Source organism: Motacilla alba, chromosome 2 (assembly GCF_015832195.1).
Source record: "Motacilla alba alba isolate MOTALB_02 chromosome 2, Motacilla_alba_V1.0_pri, whole genome shotgun sequence".
Lineage (NCBI taxonomy): Eukaryota > Metazoa > Chordata > Aves > Passeriformes > Motacillidae > Motacilla > Motacilla alba.
The window spans coordinates 35,570,536-35,586,677 of NC_052017.1; the positions used below are offsets into that span (position 1 = coordinate 35,570,536).

Consider the following 16,142-nt stretch of genomic DNA (forward strand, 5'->3'; position numbering starts at 1 on the left):
AGAATGTAAATAAAAAGAGAGGGTTTTTACATTCTAAAGCCAGAGAATGAAGAACTGCTTAAAATAATTATATTTTATGAATAGATACATAAGTATATGTAAAAATGCATACTATGTTTTATGATTAGACAAAAAGTGAAAAGTGTACATATAAAATGAATATAGCTTATCAAATACATTCATGTCACTGATAAATTTTGCTTTTTCTTTGCTTGATTTATTTTGCTATTGATGACACAATATATCCTACTGTTGTTTCAAGTAGATGTCATTTTGTATAAATGCATAAATGAAAATTTCTTCAGTCATTACTACTGATATCAGTGAATACTACTCTGCCATTTGTCACAGTGAGAGCCTGGAATTTGTGTGTATATACACATATATTTAAATAATAATCTTAAATCCACCATAACCTCCATAAAACTTTTCATTCTCCAATTATAGTTTAGATACATATATATTTTAATCTTAGAACATCCTGAACTGTTTCCTTTAACAAACAAAAAATACCATCTGTTGTGAGAATGCACATGAAAGTATACTCAGATTTTAATTATACATCTCATGGCAAAATACATTCAAGAATGGGTCTAGGGACGGACATGTAAAATATTTGAAAACCATACTGCAATGATTTCTTCTGCATGACTTGGTGCCGGTAAATGAAAATGCATAAGCTTGGGATTTGTAGAATCTACAACTATCATCACTTTTTTCAAGTTATAAGGAAAAATATTTGCAATACAGTAAAATATCACATGGTAGCAAACCAGTAATTGAATTTAATTATATTTACACATTACTCAATGCTTGCACTCTGAAAAGAAATATTTTCAGGAACTGAGTGTTTGAACTCAAACAAGTTTCTAAACAGGAATGACCTAAGGGCCAAGAAGATGAAAACATTATCATAGTAATATCAGGACAAATTTTAAAAGGCATATATGACAAATAAAGCTAGAATAGTGATTAACAAAAATAGAACCTCTCAACTTCGATACATGAGTGACATTTCCCATACTAAGTCCAAACTGCTTTTTTATTATTGATTGTATTAAGTGTTGAGAATTAGGAAAGTAATCTGTTCGATCTTTCATTACGATCATAATTTAGTTAAAAGACCTTTCAGCTTCTCTTATGTTCTCTTTGCTTCATACAGAAAACTACATTAAATTTCACAAGTAGTACACCTCCTAATATCTTCATTTAGAAGAGCTTTTACCAATAAATCTCCGGGATTTAATGTTCAGCTCAATTGTCTCATTTTTTACTCCATGTAAGTTGTATTTTTATACATTTAATGTATGTTTCCACACATTCAGGTTCAACAAACCTGACATTTACACTAACCAAAGTCAAGAAAACACAATGTAATATATAATACATAAAAATGCAGAACAGAAATTTATATATAGACATTTCTCTTAAAGATCTACATACGTTCTCGTCACATCCTGTTCAATCATTGCTCGAAGCTCTTTATCCTGGAAAAATTTATTCCAAAGACTCTGAAATAAGAAAAAATAATTGTATGAAACCAAGACTTCTACTGATACTTAAGGCTTATAAACTACAAAGTACTGCAAAGTACTGTACAAATATTGACGAATTAATCCTCAACATTCCTGGTGGACAGGTATATCAGTATTTTATGGGAGATAAAGAATGTTGGTGACCAGCACAACATATCTGAGAAAGTCAGTTTGGATCAGAAATAAAAGCATTCAAATTCCTGGATCCTTGTCCTAGGCTCATGGCATTTGCTCATTGGATGGCTGCAGGTTTGTGAGTTACTTGTTTGGGGTCCGGGAAGAATATTTACAGTGGCAGAGTAAAGTCAAACTTATCAGAACCAGCAATTCAACTAAAAAAAATCCAGTTGTTCACATGAGGAAAAAGGTCTGTATCACTGGACTGTACCATACTTCTTCTATGAAGGTATGGACTTTAATTGGAAGCTGCTACAATATCCATAATAAGAAATTTTTTGGTAGTAAGCAAGTTTGTTTTAGTGGGTACAAAATCATATAAGGAGCGCATGATAATCAAATACCTATTACGAAAACATCATCATTCTAATCCACTCTGAAGACCAAGACTGGCCATTCTAAAGAAAATTAAGATAGGAAAAGCCAGAGTATTTAAAGCTCGCTATCAAAATAAAAAATATTAAATAAAAGAATCTGAAGTAGGTTTAGCTTCTTCTGTAGCTATGCTTATGACCATTTCCACGCTCTCTCTGTTTCCATGTCTTGCTTACAAATATGTTGTAAAAGCTAACCAGAAAGGAGTCAGAAAGTGCTGTTAATTGTATGCTCCAGAAAAAGTATTGGAAACTGTATAATTTATTGTAGCTTGATCAAAATACAGATGGAGCAAAATTTATAGCAGCCTTCATGCAGGTTAGGTATGTTTTCAGATAGCAGCAGCACCAATGAATGAAATAAAGTACAGAGTCTGTACAATACTTCCACAATTTCTTGCCTCCCGGTAAGCAATTCTTTGCCATGGTGGCTTATACTCCACAGAAAGAAAAGAGAGAGTACATTAATGCTATCTATGGGGAGGGAAGTAAACTAACAAAAACCCATGTTAATTAGTTGCTATAGTTGTGTTACAACTTGGAAAAAAACCTGGACTTCAAAAATATTTGTGTCTTTGATAATGTCTTACACACAGTAAGTACCTTTTTAATTCACAACTCTTTTCATGCAGCTTGACCACATTTTGGAACTCCCCTGTACCTGCTCCCACCCTGGCCCATTAGAACAGAGGAAACAGAAGCTGCATTGAGAAAGGAAGAAAAAATCAGGACACAAAATGGGTGTAACATTAAGTTACAGCAGAGGCTCAAAGGCACTTTGTTCTTAAGTTCTATGCCTGATTTGGTCAGTGGTTTTGTGTTATAGATTAATCCCCTGCCACATATTCTGACATGTTAACCTTTGTTTTCTACATCTGAAAGACACCACAGACACAAAGCAGACTGAGCCATTGTAGTTTGTATAATCACAAACTACAGCAGAAATGCTTGAAATCTTTTACATTTGACACAACTTTCTGTCCAGATGGATGCAAAAATAGTTTGATGATGTGTACAGTCATAACAGCTGCAGAGCTCTCTCCTTCTAAATTAAATAAGGAGCACAGTACCACTCTAGAGATGAAGGATGGGCTTCCGTTTGTGGACAAAACAGGAGTAATATCACCAGAGATATCTGAGACAGTCGTTTCACGTGTAAATCTCTTAAGTGCAGCCAAACAACTTATTTTCATGGCATTAAGTTATTTTAGAAAATTGATAAAAAAGAATTTTGATGGTAACAATGGTAACACAATTAATAGAAAAGCTTAAAGATATGTGCTGTAAAATTCTTAAAAGCTTTTCAAGTATAACAAAATGCAGTCAAAAAACTGTCCAAGGCTGAACAATCTTCCAGAGGAGGGTATTTCATTGTTCTGTCAACAGCATTCACCTCATACTGACTGTTTGAACACTCCTTAAACTAGAGCCATTTGATGTATAAAATGAAAACATACAGTGATAAAAAAAGTGTATCAGTTAATTATAGTCTAGCACTGATTTTTTTTACCACAGCCTTCCCTGAATTAAGCCCTAAAAATCAGGATATGAACGTGGAAATGAACATTTCCAGTTGTCCAGCAGAACCTGTGGAACAATTGTTAACACAAGTCAATTTGGACATTCAGGAGGGAGATTTCAGCACCTGCCATTTTGCCTACTTCAGCAAGAACTCACTTGTGTCAGTATGAAGAAAATGAGAGTTTCAGTAGCATGTGTTGGGTTAACTTACCCCCTCGTCCTGAGAGAGTGGGTTGTTGATTATCAGATCTTGCTGTCCTGCTTTCCGAGGGTTTGTAATGTGCTAGGTAAAAACAGGAAAAAAAATCCTCTCTTGTTATGCTATAAATGTTAATATCTATGCCAAAATATGAGAACATATTTTGTACCAACTTACAATTTCTTTGATCTTACTGTAAGAAGTTCTTAAGTCTGAAGTGGTTTTAATCCATTGACTTCTATCTTGCGGTAGAACGTCCAGAAATAACTATTAGCAAAACAAAATAAATTCATTAAGTTTCATCAGTTTTACATAGCTTTTCATATAAATCCTATCAGACAGCATAAACCACCCCAGAAAGAAAGAGAAAGCAAAGAGCTATAAATATTTCTGGTTTTAGTGCTTTCTAGTCCATAAATAAATAGCTAGGAACAACAGTAGTTCTATAGGGCAAAATTAAGCATTAAAGCCAACTGAAGCCCTGAACTCAAGCTTTGTAAACTGTTACAGCTACAGTAAACTTGATGGTGACAAGGCAGAAACAAAATGGAAAGATGTGAAAAGAAATATACAAAACTTGAAGCTATTTATGTAACACTGATGACCTAATGCAACGTGCTTAAAACAAACCACAAATGCAGAGCAGGACCTAAGCACCGAGGGATATACCCAATGTAAGAAATGAAACATGCTCTAGAATTCTGCAAGACAGCCAAGAGAGGCAGTTTTACAGAAAGTCCTTGAGAATGCCTACATCTCAGTTTTTTCATGTCTCTTTAAATAGGGTTGGAAAGAAACATGCAGTGCAAAATACTATTTAATTGCATTTGAAGCAAGGAAAAACCGCAGTAGTTTCTTGCTTTTTCAATGTTTTTATTTGCACATTGCAAAGTGTTAAGAAACAGTAATACTGACAAACAGAAGTACTGACAAATCATTCCTAAATTACTAAAAAAAATTTAAAATTTCAGAACTTAACAACAGAGCCCTAATGCATATTGGGACAAGCAAATAAACCTTGCCTCATTTCTAAAATATAACCACTCCTTGATTTAATTGGTAGACAGTGAAGGACTGGATGTTTGTGTTAGTTCAGGGCTTTGAGTTATGGCCTCCGAATTTAGAGACTTAAAAAGAAGCAAACTGGTAAAACAATGCAGGTGGCATATATTCACCAGGCTTGCTGAATAAAATATTTTCATTAACTTTAAACTGGTTCAATGCTACATATATTTCAAAATTCAAACTTTGTCTTTCTTTCATTCATATATAAGGAGTATTTTAAATTTCTTTTTATATGTCTCTGTGCCAAAATGATGGTTCAGAAATTCCAGGTGAGGTAATTTAAGTGATCAGCATTAACACACAGTAACTCTAGAAAAAAATTTCCCTACTATCAGAGTTAGTACACAACAGAAGACTTGATGTAGTTGCAAAAAATTTGGATTTTATAGAGCTACCCCATATTACCATGCTTTCTTTCTGTCTTCCTTCCCCTGCTACTTAAAAAAAAACAACAACAAAAAAACCCCCAAAAACTCCCAAGAAGCTGTTGTGCTTTTGAAAGACCTTGCTTTCTTCTTCATCCAGTCCTTACAAGAGGGATTGGTCTTCACTTTCTAATTTCACTGGGAAAAGCAGCTAGCAGAAGCATCAGACTGATTTGAAAGCAGTCGCAAATTCCACAAAACCATAATTTTTTAGACTAACTTCCTATCTATTTTCAGTGCATGACTTCCCTGCACAGATACTGAGAGGAGAGATGGCTGTGTGGCACTCAATTCTAAACATATCACCAGCATAAAGATACATTTTCCTAGGATTCTTTTGCTGTTACCTGCAATTCAGCTTTAAAGCAATTTGATGTGGTTAGCAAATGTCCAATGAATTATAAAAACGAGTAGGAAAACATTGGGATGAAGTCTCTTGGAAAATTCATGATTCTTTGCATCAATAATCTTCCAGCGCATCAGGTAATGTGTTGATATATTGCAACCACAAACTGTAAATAAATATTTTCTCTTCTTACCTTCCAGCAAACACTACGGAACCTGCTGCTTCTCAGCTGCCCATTAATCCCCTTCAGCCGTATAGTTGCCAAGTAATTGTTGTTTACAAATAGTTCTTCCCATTCTTTGCTGCAAAAGCAAAAGGAATGAACATTTTAACAAAAAAAAAAAGCCTTAGCTGATTTAAGGACTATATGACACTATACAATTTTGGATAAGCAGAGGAAAGCAACTTTTTAAAATGTATATATTTAGTTGTGTACCACTTCTAAACGCATGGCTGTTTTTTTGGACACATTTCTTCTTTGGATTTAATGAATATGTAGATCGCTATAATTATGCCAGCTACTGAAATTCATAATGTCTATGGAGGCTATTCCATTTCCTCTAAAATGTTGGTACTGCAGTTCAGTGAATAAACAAGAAAAATGAATATTAATATAAGCACATTCATGTTTCAGCTGTAGACAAAGAAGTACCTATTCCAAAAATATGCAACAGAAAAGTACACTGTTGACTGTATTAGCTCTTCACATGACGTATTTGCTTAAATGAACCTTCTTTTCTTCTTAATGTCAAGCTGGGCAGTTAAGCATCATAGAAGATGACTTTCTTTAACATTTAGTGCTATTTACTATTGAAATCACTCCTACTTCTTTCTACATGATCAGTTTTAAAATTTTAACAGGTGCTAGGAAATTTAAAAAAACATCAAAAAATTAAAAAGCCTCACTGTATAAACTGTTAAAGGCAAGCTTGAGTACCTTGCAGTACCTATGGCTGACTAGATAAACAACCTAAATATGCCTCCCAGGCATGCAGGCACCAGGGGCCTAACACCTGTGCCTCATTAATATACAAGTAAATCTGCTCTACTGGGAAACAATTGGAAATTAATTGTCCCAAACCATCTACTGAGTTTGAATAAAAGAATTAAACCTATATTTCCTGCAACTTCTACTGAAATGAATCTCAAGAACAGCTGAAGCCATCTGATGGTCTTAGTAGCCCACGACTTGCTCACAGACTTTCTACAGCCACATGAACATACAAAGGGCAATTTCAAGGTAAGGAGCTGGGTTATGTGCAAAGAAATGTGTTTCAGATTTATTTTCAATGCATGTCCTTAAGGTGAACATCTTCTCCTCCCCCTGTCACATGGGAGACTATTACTTCTCCCTGGGAGACCAAATGAAACCAGGAAGAGGGAAACTACTATTATGACTCCAGGCTAAGATCTCACCAGATTTACTCTACTAAGGAGGGTCACAGAGTGGGTTATACTAAATACCAGCAAACTCTGGTTTTGCAAATTGCCCTAAATATATGCAAGAAGAAGTTAGATAGTTTTCAGCCTTTTAAGCTGAGTTGGGAGAGTGAGTTTTTTAATACAGAATTGTAAGATATAGCTGCTGAGAACTGTAGAGGAATGGACTTGGCAAGCCAGGAAATTATGGTCGTCTTCCTCTGTGACAGGAGCAAGCTCATGATTTATGCTGAGACCAGAAGTCCTGTGTTTGTGAATGCACCACCTTTCAGCTAGGACCATATTCTTAAAAAAAAAAAAAGTCTTTACTTCTGGGTCTTGATTATTAATTACTTTGAAAACCAAAGGTATTCTAAGTAAGAGCAAAGATGCTACAGCAGTGTTAGACTGCAGGGTTTAGGGCTGCCTTTAGCTTCTCCCAAGTGCCAGTACCACCAGGTGATGAAAAGAGCAGCAAGTCAGTCCAATGGTGTGGAGCAGCTTCCCTCATTCCTCTCGCATCCCCAAGTCTCCAAGTCAGAAAGACTATCTGGTCATTTTTGTCTCCTTGTCACCCACACATCCTCACCTTCTGCAGGGAGCTGCCTACGATTGTTTACCATGATTCTGTCTCCTTTAAATACAACGTATGGTATACAGCAGACACAGCTTGAGGAAAATCTGGGCCTTTCTTTCACAGTCACTTATACTTCAGTAACTACAGTATATTATGGCTATCTAAATAACCCTCCTGTTTCTATCATGTATAATATTCTTCATTTGCCATTGTAAATTCTCGAGCATCATTGGCCATTATAACTCCTGCCAAGCTGCCTCCCTAAGGTAGCTATGTTTCAAGAGTGCCACATTCCCCTGTGCACACAACAGGTCAGACTCTGAAGCTATTCACATTGTTCTGCAAGTGGATGACATTCCCACAATGTCTTTGAAAATGCCAGTGTGTCAGCTGAGTTAGCAAAAGGTTTCAACCAGTGCAACTAAGAAAAGAAAGAACAGAGAGGAAAGAAACTCTTCAGGTTATTTTTCTCACCAGCTGCTGGAAGTGATTGCTACACAGTAAGAAAGTAATTTCGACACTTCTGAAATTGTATTAGTGCAGATATTATGCCTTAAAAAAAAAAATGTAATGCAATTCCAAACACGTTTTGAACCAAATTACTTTTAAAACCGCCAAAAGAAATTTGGCAAGATCGTATCTCCTCTGCATTCCCCCTTGGCTGCTAGGATCACAAAAAAAGTTATAAGCAACTGAAAAAGAAATTACTTGGAAGCTGGAAAGCGCCTCAGTTTTAGTAGAGCTGAATGATATTTAAAATCCTTTCTGAACAGCATTCACTAATTCATTTCTCAAGTATTTTGAATGAAGACTAATAAATTAAGCTTTACAATTCTAGAGACTTTTAATAGTGGTAACACTGTTTAATATAAACAAGCAAAATAATATCTAAGAGCCTTGTTAACCCAGGATTGCAGAAAACCCAGCAGTCAACATGAAGTGAGAAATGAAGATTGGAATGCAAGTCTACCATATTCCATTTGCTTCACTGCAGTGAAAGACTTCAAGAGGTAATAGGAACCACCTAAACCATGAATAAGCACATGCATTTACTTTTAATCAAACTAGAAAATTAAATGCATGATCCTGTGTTATACCACCTGTAGGTTGTACAATTAAAGGCAAATGTCAATGTTAATGTTTTCTGATTATTTTGCAAATATATTTCATTTTAGATTCTTACTTGAGTATCCTGTCTAATGTACTATCGTGCATGTTGTAAAGTCTTAATAATAATAATAAATACATATAATATAAGACCTTGTCGTGGTTTGACACTGGCCCAATGCCAGGCACCCACCAAAGCTGCTCCCTCAACCTCTTGTGCTACAGCTGGGCAGAGGAGGGAAAAAAATTGAGTTGAGGTAAGGACCAGGAGAAAACACTTCAAGAGCAAAACAGCCTCAAAGTTGCAACATGAATTTACTATTAACAGAGTCAGAAGAGGATAATGAGAACTAAAAGAAGCCCTTGAAACATCTTTTTTCTCCCCAATCCCTCACTCTTTTGCACCAACAGTGCAGGGAGACAGGGCATGGGGGCTTGCTCTGCTTGCCATCCAAGGTTTTCTTCTGCTGCTCAGGGAGAGGAGCTCTTTCCCTGTTAGGCCATGGGATGGGATCCCTCCCATGGGAGACAGTTTTCTGTGAACCTCTCTGGCATGGGTCCATGCTCATGAGCAGCAGCCAAACTGCACCTGCTGTAAACATGAGTCCCTCCCATGGGCACATAATCGTCCCAAAACTGCTGCAACATGGGTCACTCTTTCCATGGGGTGCAGTCCTCCAAGGACAGGCTGCTCCAGCCTGGAACTGGGGCTCCCTCCCTCCACCTTGGTCTCCCACTGGATCACAGCCTCTTCCGGGAATCCACCCGCTCTGGCGTGGGCACCTCCCCCACGGCCTGTGGGTGGATCTCTGCATCCCCTGTGCATCCTCATGGGCTGCAGGGACACAGCTCCTTCACCATAGTCTTCACCACAGCCTGCAGAGGAATCTCAGCTCTGGCACCTGGAGCACGTCCTGCCCTCCTTTTCCACTGACCTTGGTGTCTCCATGATGTTTTCTCTTACATGTTCTCACCTCCTTCTCTTCTCTGACTGTAAGAAAAACTGTGCATGCCCCACTTTGATTTTCTTCTTAAATACGTCACCACAGAGGCATTACCAACATCTCTAACTGGCCCAGCCTTGGCCAGCAGCAATGCCCATCTTCAGAGCCATCAGGGATTGGCTCTGATGGACATGGTGGAAGCTCCCACCAGTTTCTCATAGAATCCACCTTTGTGGCCCCCCTGCTACCAATAACCAGGCTGTGCCAAACCAACGCAGACCTGAATGAGGAAGAAATTATTGGAGTAATAGTTCTTTAAGAAACTTAATTTCATATACATTATTTCTGCAATAGCTGTCCAATGTAAAATATCTACTGGCATGAATTAGGGAGAGTTGCATTACTTCAAAGCGGGAAAAGTGCTCAATATGTATGAAAGAAAAAGCAGGCAAATCAATGAAGGGATTAATTCTGCAGGAATTGTTCATAGTTCTCATCTGCTCCTTTCCATCTTTTGAAACACGCACTTATGTCATAACGCCAAGAGTTTAAATCTCTCTGCCAAAGAATTGTATACTGGGGTCTGCTCTGAGACATATACTCTCTTTTTAGTAAGAAATGAGGTTGACCTCTGAGCAAATCATATATAGAAGTCTATTTTTTTTTTCTTTTCAACAGGATATGATTTGTGGCTATGATTCTTCTTAAGGCAATTACAAGCATCAGATTTTCAGATACAGAAGCCTGAAGTTTGGAACAGAAATGTTCCTCTCAGTTGGCTGTTAGTAGTGATCACAACAAACAGGACTTTATTCCAGAAAGTCGAAGTAAAATTCTGCATGCACTTAGATAGCATTCTTGAAAAGGGATGTGGATCTCTAAGGTCTAACATCTTAGTAAAAGTCACTGGAATCCCACTATTGCTCAGCTATCGAGGAATGAGCAACTATAAATTCTTTCAAAATGCACGACATCAATAACAATGCGTAGGAAATAAATTCAAATAGTTCCAAGAGCTTTACTAAGGCAACATTGAGCTTGCGCATGTTGGGGAGAGGTAGCAAAGACTTTCCTCCACTGACAGGCAGAAGCAGAACACCTGCCTCTAGCTCTGCTGCTGAATTTCAATCTCCAGCATAATGGTAAAACCAATACATCAAGCATAGATATGCAGAAGAATGCAATGGTAGCCCATTAAGGCTCCTTACAAAATACTTCCTCTTCTGTTCAGAAGAAGAAGAAATACAAAAATACAATTGAGGGAGACTGGTATAGCACAGAGAGCAATAACTGCTGTTTCTGCATTTACTGATTTAGAGGATAAAGCTGGGGAAATGTATGAATGCAGATCCTGCCAAAGTCTAAAACTAGTGTTAGAAGTATTTTCGTACCATCATGTTCAGACAACACTAAAACCCTGTGGAAGACACTAAAACCCAGAGAAATGTAAAAATGTGAAGAACCACATGGAACTACAATCTATATCACTGAAAAAGGGCAGAAGTTTCAGTTCTGGGACTGCAAGGACTCAGATCTACCAGGTAAATATTACTATCCATAATACATGTTCAGGTGAAACTGCAGTTAACAAAGAAACCAGTACCTACTGGGTCATCAAACATTGTGAATCATTATTTTATCTCGTGCCTTTTTAAAATATTTCATACCAAGTTTTGAAATACTTTTTTTTTTAGTCACTGCAGAAACAAGACTAATTTGATATTTACAACAACATTTAGATAACAAAGAATATTCTCAGTCTATGGAAGAATGCTGCTATATTACAGAAACATTTGCATACATATTTAGGATTTTAATCTAAATCCCAAGCTTATTCCATCCTCTAGACCAATATTAAAGGATAAAATGGATAGCCTCAGAGAGATGCAAAGAAAATTCTTGAGCAGTGCTGGTAGTATAGACAAAATCATCTTAAAACAATGGCATGTGTGCTTCTAGAAAAGCCAAATTCACATTTTTATACTGGTTTTCATCTTCAGAATGTGCTTTTTAAATGTTGAGACCCAAACTCGGTTCCTTAGGGGCACTCAATGAAGCAACAGGCTACTGAACAGGCCATCAGAAAGAAAACCAATTCTCAAATTATTGTGTCATATGTTTTGCAGTATGAGATCTTTATTGATAGAAACATCAAGTCTCTATATTTAAATATTTAAACAGAGGCAACAATTCCTTTCAAACATACTGCATAAATTCAAGAAACATGCATAGTTTGTATTATTTATTATGTCGTAAAATCAACAGTTGAGAAAAAAGTAAGGCAACTTTCAGGAATGTAATAAAGAGAGAGTTAATTCTACAAAAACAGAGGAAAAAAACCCAATTGAAAGGTAGTACCAAGTAATAAGAAGTAGAGTTTCTAAAAAAATATTTCTGAAACACACAGATTTCTATTTGCTACCCTGAAAATCCATTTGACAGCTTTAATGTGAAGGCTTATCAGTCTGCTTGGAAAATACATGTATTTTCCTCTGTTTCTCAAAGTCCTGCCTCAGGATACGTGGCAGAGCTAACAGCCATGTAAGTGTGAATATGCATGGCTGTGTTGCTGGGAGGCTGAACATTCAAAGGGCAGATTTTTCTAAACAGTTCAGGTTTCATCTTCTTTTGGCTGACATACAGTTAAAAAGGTTTGTGTGAAGAAAGGTAAAATCACTTTCTTGAGGCAAACATTCCAGCAAATAAAGTTATTAGTTAGTTATGCTCTTTAAGCTACCAGTGTGTGTGCAGCACAGTTTAGGGAACTGAAATAAGGCTGCACTGGCAGCAGGATGCTCTGCCAGCACCCTTCCTCATAGCACTAGGTCTGACACAGAACCCAAAGACATCTTTCTCCATATTCCAAATTGTCCATTTGGCCTTGGTGGTTCTCAGCCAAAGAGCCAAGTTTGGTCTTTGGAAAGCACATCATTTCCAACCCTTTACCAGTTCAGTTTTTATAGAAGCATTCTTGTTACAGCCATTTTGAAGTCTAAATTTCATTAGCACATTTTCCTCTACTCATTACTTTCTGCATACATTTACAGGATGGTGAGACAAAATGTTGATATTATGCTCAAGTATTTTTGTTTTTGTATTGTAACTGAGTTTCACAGTTGCAGGGTCAAAGCTTTATAGTTTAAATCCCCCAATACCTTTGAAATCCTTTGCATGTACATGAAGAACATTTACTTCCTACATCTCCTGACTACAGAGTTCTACAACTTCTGCTGTTTTACGCTTCTGCTCATACCCACAGCTAGGCAGAGCTCTATGAGTTGTGTGTGTTCACAAGCATGCAGCCTTGTTATACAAACATGCATTTGTTAAGAAAAAGGTAAGAGCTTCCTGTAGGACACAACAGAAGTTAAAAGCTACAGCTCTACAAATCATCCAACTAAAAACCAGATGTAATAGGTTCAGATGGAACCTCGTCTGCTTCTGTTTGTGGCTAATAGCTCTGATCTTGTTGCTGGTTGTCACTGAAAAGAGCTTGTCACTGTGTCCCTTCTGCCCTTCACTTAGATACTCACAGACTTCAAAAAGATGCCCTGAGCCTTCTCTTCTCCAGGCTGAACATTCCCACCTCTCTCAGTCCTTCCTCACAGAAGAGCTGCTCCATTTCCTTCACCATCTTAGCAGCCCTTTTCTGGACACTCTCCAGTATGCCCATGTCTTTCTTGTAAAGAGGAGCCCAGCACTGGACACAGCACTCCAGGTATGGATTACAGGGGAAGGATTACTAACTCTGAGCTGCTGGCACCACTGCTCCTAATGCATCCCAGGATGCTATTAGCTTTCTTTGCTGCAAGGGAGCACTGGTGACTCATATTCAATTTGCCGCCTGCCCGGACCCCAGGTCCTTTTTCCAGCCCCCAGCATATCACCTGCTTCTTCCATCTTCCCTGGGGCCAAGGTGTGGGTAACTGGCCCATTTCCCTGCATCCTCCTTCTTAGCCTTGCTGAAAATTCCCCCTGTCCCCAGTCACATCTCCCAATTGCCATGAAAGTCTGAAGGTTATTGAGAGTGAAAAAGTAAAAGAAATTCATAATGAAAACCACTTTAAACATTAGTAAGTGAAAATATCGCATCAGTTGATTGTGGTATCAGTGGTATATTTTCAAGTATAACAGAATTACATCAGGAGTGAACTAAAATATTTGCTTTCCATGGATTTCAGAAATCACCGTTTTCTTTTCCATGGTCTCTCTTCACAATCTAAGTCTTTCCTTCTTGCAGTCAATCCATAAAAAAAGCATTCTACCAACAAAAGATCTTGGTAACTCAATCCTTCCTTTCTGATTCTTTGTCAAAACCATCACAATTGTCTTAAATTTGCTTTTCCCTATTACATTGCATTAAACGAGAAACCAAGTCCATATAAGACTTCTATGTCTTTAGAAAGTAATATAATTTTCACTAAAAAGTTAAAAAATTCCAAAATATGTGTTGTAATGTTTGTATCTTAGAAAAACTATACTGAATATAGGTTTTCAGTTCCTTAACCACAATTTACTCTTCCTTGTCTTATGATATCATTCATCAGTTCCTTAGAACACAGGGCAAGGAATGCAGCAAGGATCAGCTATGGAAGGAAGAAGTAAATAACACAAATTTGACAAGAAAGAGATGGGAATAATGTAAGTCTCCTTAAAAGGAAAAAAAAAAGGAATGCAATTTTAAAGAATTCAGAGAAAACCAGAAATCATCTAAGCTTTTAATAGATATAACAGTGGTCTTCCAGGTTTTGGAGTAAAAATAACCTGTTGGAGGAAACCTGTGATCAGTGAAAACAGTCACTTTCTCTTGCTGGAAAAAGGAGATTTGCAAGATGAAATTCCTAACAGCACCACAAACACTGACAAAATGAGAGTACTGGCACAGACTGCCACATCCAGAGAAAGATTCTTAGCACATTATGAACATGATCTTTCAGAAGAATCAAGGAGAGAGTTTACAAGCTCCCAGACAAAATTAACTTGTACTGAAAAGGCCTCTTCGCACATAAATGGCATCATCTCGAACAGCGTCTAGCAAATGGTTTAGGATAAGACAAAATAAACATGGATGCCAGTTTTACTGCTTCCTTGTGGAAAGAGAGAAAGGATGCAAGTGCTGTGAATTCTCCTTGCATCATGGAGTGGCAGTGACAATTTCACTGCATTGCCTTCTGTATCCAATTTTTCTTATTTCAAAATAACCAAAAACCCCATAGAAACAAGCTGGTTCTTTACATCTCTTGATTATGTGTGGACATACAGTGAACAAAATCAGGAAAAATAAAACCATAATTGCACAGGAGTGGCTTAAAATTAAAACAATAAAGTAATATTGTGTGTGTATGAACAAGACTAGATAGGCTTGTGTAGATGGAAAAGGGCTGCTTCCTAATAGACTAAGTTTTCCTTAAGGTGGAGGTATGTAAGTTGTACACAACTTCACAGTATGTTTAAAATGTAAGGACAGAGGCTATGCAGCCACTTCTGGCTCAACTGGCAACAAAAGCCAAAGGGCAACCCAACTGGTTTCAGCACCACTTTTGGAAGTGGGAAGAGCCAAGGAGGAACAGCTTGCACCCCTTGCCGTCTTTCTTCTGTACGCTCAGTGTCTGCAGTTGGCTGGCACACAACGCCTCAGCCAGCAGGACCACATTGCCTTTTTGCATCAAGGAAGGAAACATCTGGTAAGCAGAATCGGTAAGAAGTCAGAGGGAGAAAATGGAATACAAAAGTCTTTCTTACACTAGTTCCTCTGCCTGTTTGAAATATGAGCAGAAGAAGGGATACACCTTGTCTACACAACCCACAGCTCTGGGCAATCATCATTTGTCATAGAATTTAAGCCACAGAGGAAAAAACTTTATCTTGATACATGGGCTAAGAGTTAAACTTATATATATGTGCAGAGATGTATTAAGAAATTATCCAACATAGCAGTCATGGGTCTCTGAATCATAAAGTAAGTTCATACACAAGTATGAAAAGTGAGCTTTTTTAAGCTATATATTTATTAGAAGCAGTATTAATGTATGAATCCACCTTGTAAGAAAATAAGTGTCCTTGAGATGTTAGATTCTATCAGCCAAATTGAATGTCTGCATCAATGGCTCTCCCTAAAAGTCATAATTAGGTCATTAAAATATATTTAGAAAAATAGCCTGTAAAATAAAGTTAAAAAATACTCACCTTCATTTTATTTCATAGGTCACTGTTATACCATCTAATAAGATAATTAAAAACATGCAAGCAGCTGGTACTGAGGCTAAACAGATTAATGTAATAGTCTGTAGTCATATGTGCTGGCAAGGGGTTCACCTCTTTGGCGAGGAGAAGGTCAGCTGCCCTTGGGAAGGGAGGAGAAAGACAGTATTTCTACTTTCCAGTGGCACTGCATTGCAGATCCTGAAATTAAAGACCCATATCTATTTTCCTTTTCCTTTTGGGGAAGTCCAG

General features: G+C 37.3%; 1 protein-coding gene across 9 annotated transcripts in view; it reads right to left on the bottom strand.

The window, feature by feature from the left end:
• Positions 1-16,142, bottom strand: part of TBC1D5 (TBC1 domain family member 5) — a 316,933-nt gene that overhangs the window by 137,377 nt on the left and 163,414 nt on the right. For all 9 annotated transcript variants that reach the window (XM_038126951.1, XM_038126953.1, XM_038126952.1 and 6 more), the window contains 4 exons: positions 5,836-5,944; positions 3,984-4,073; positions 3,819-3,890; positions 1,444-1,511 (listed from right to left, as the gene is read on the bottom strand). In XM_038126951.1, coding sequence (XP_037982879.1) covers positions 1,444-1,511; positions 3,819-3,890; positions 3,984-4,073; positions 5,836-5,944 — 339 coding nt within the window. The remainder of the gene's footprint in view (positions 1-1,443; positions 1,512-3,818; positions 3,891-3,983; positions 4,074-5,835; positions 5,945-16,142) is intronic.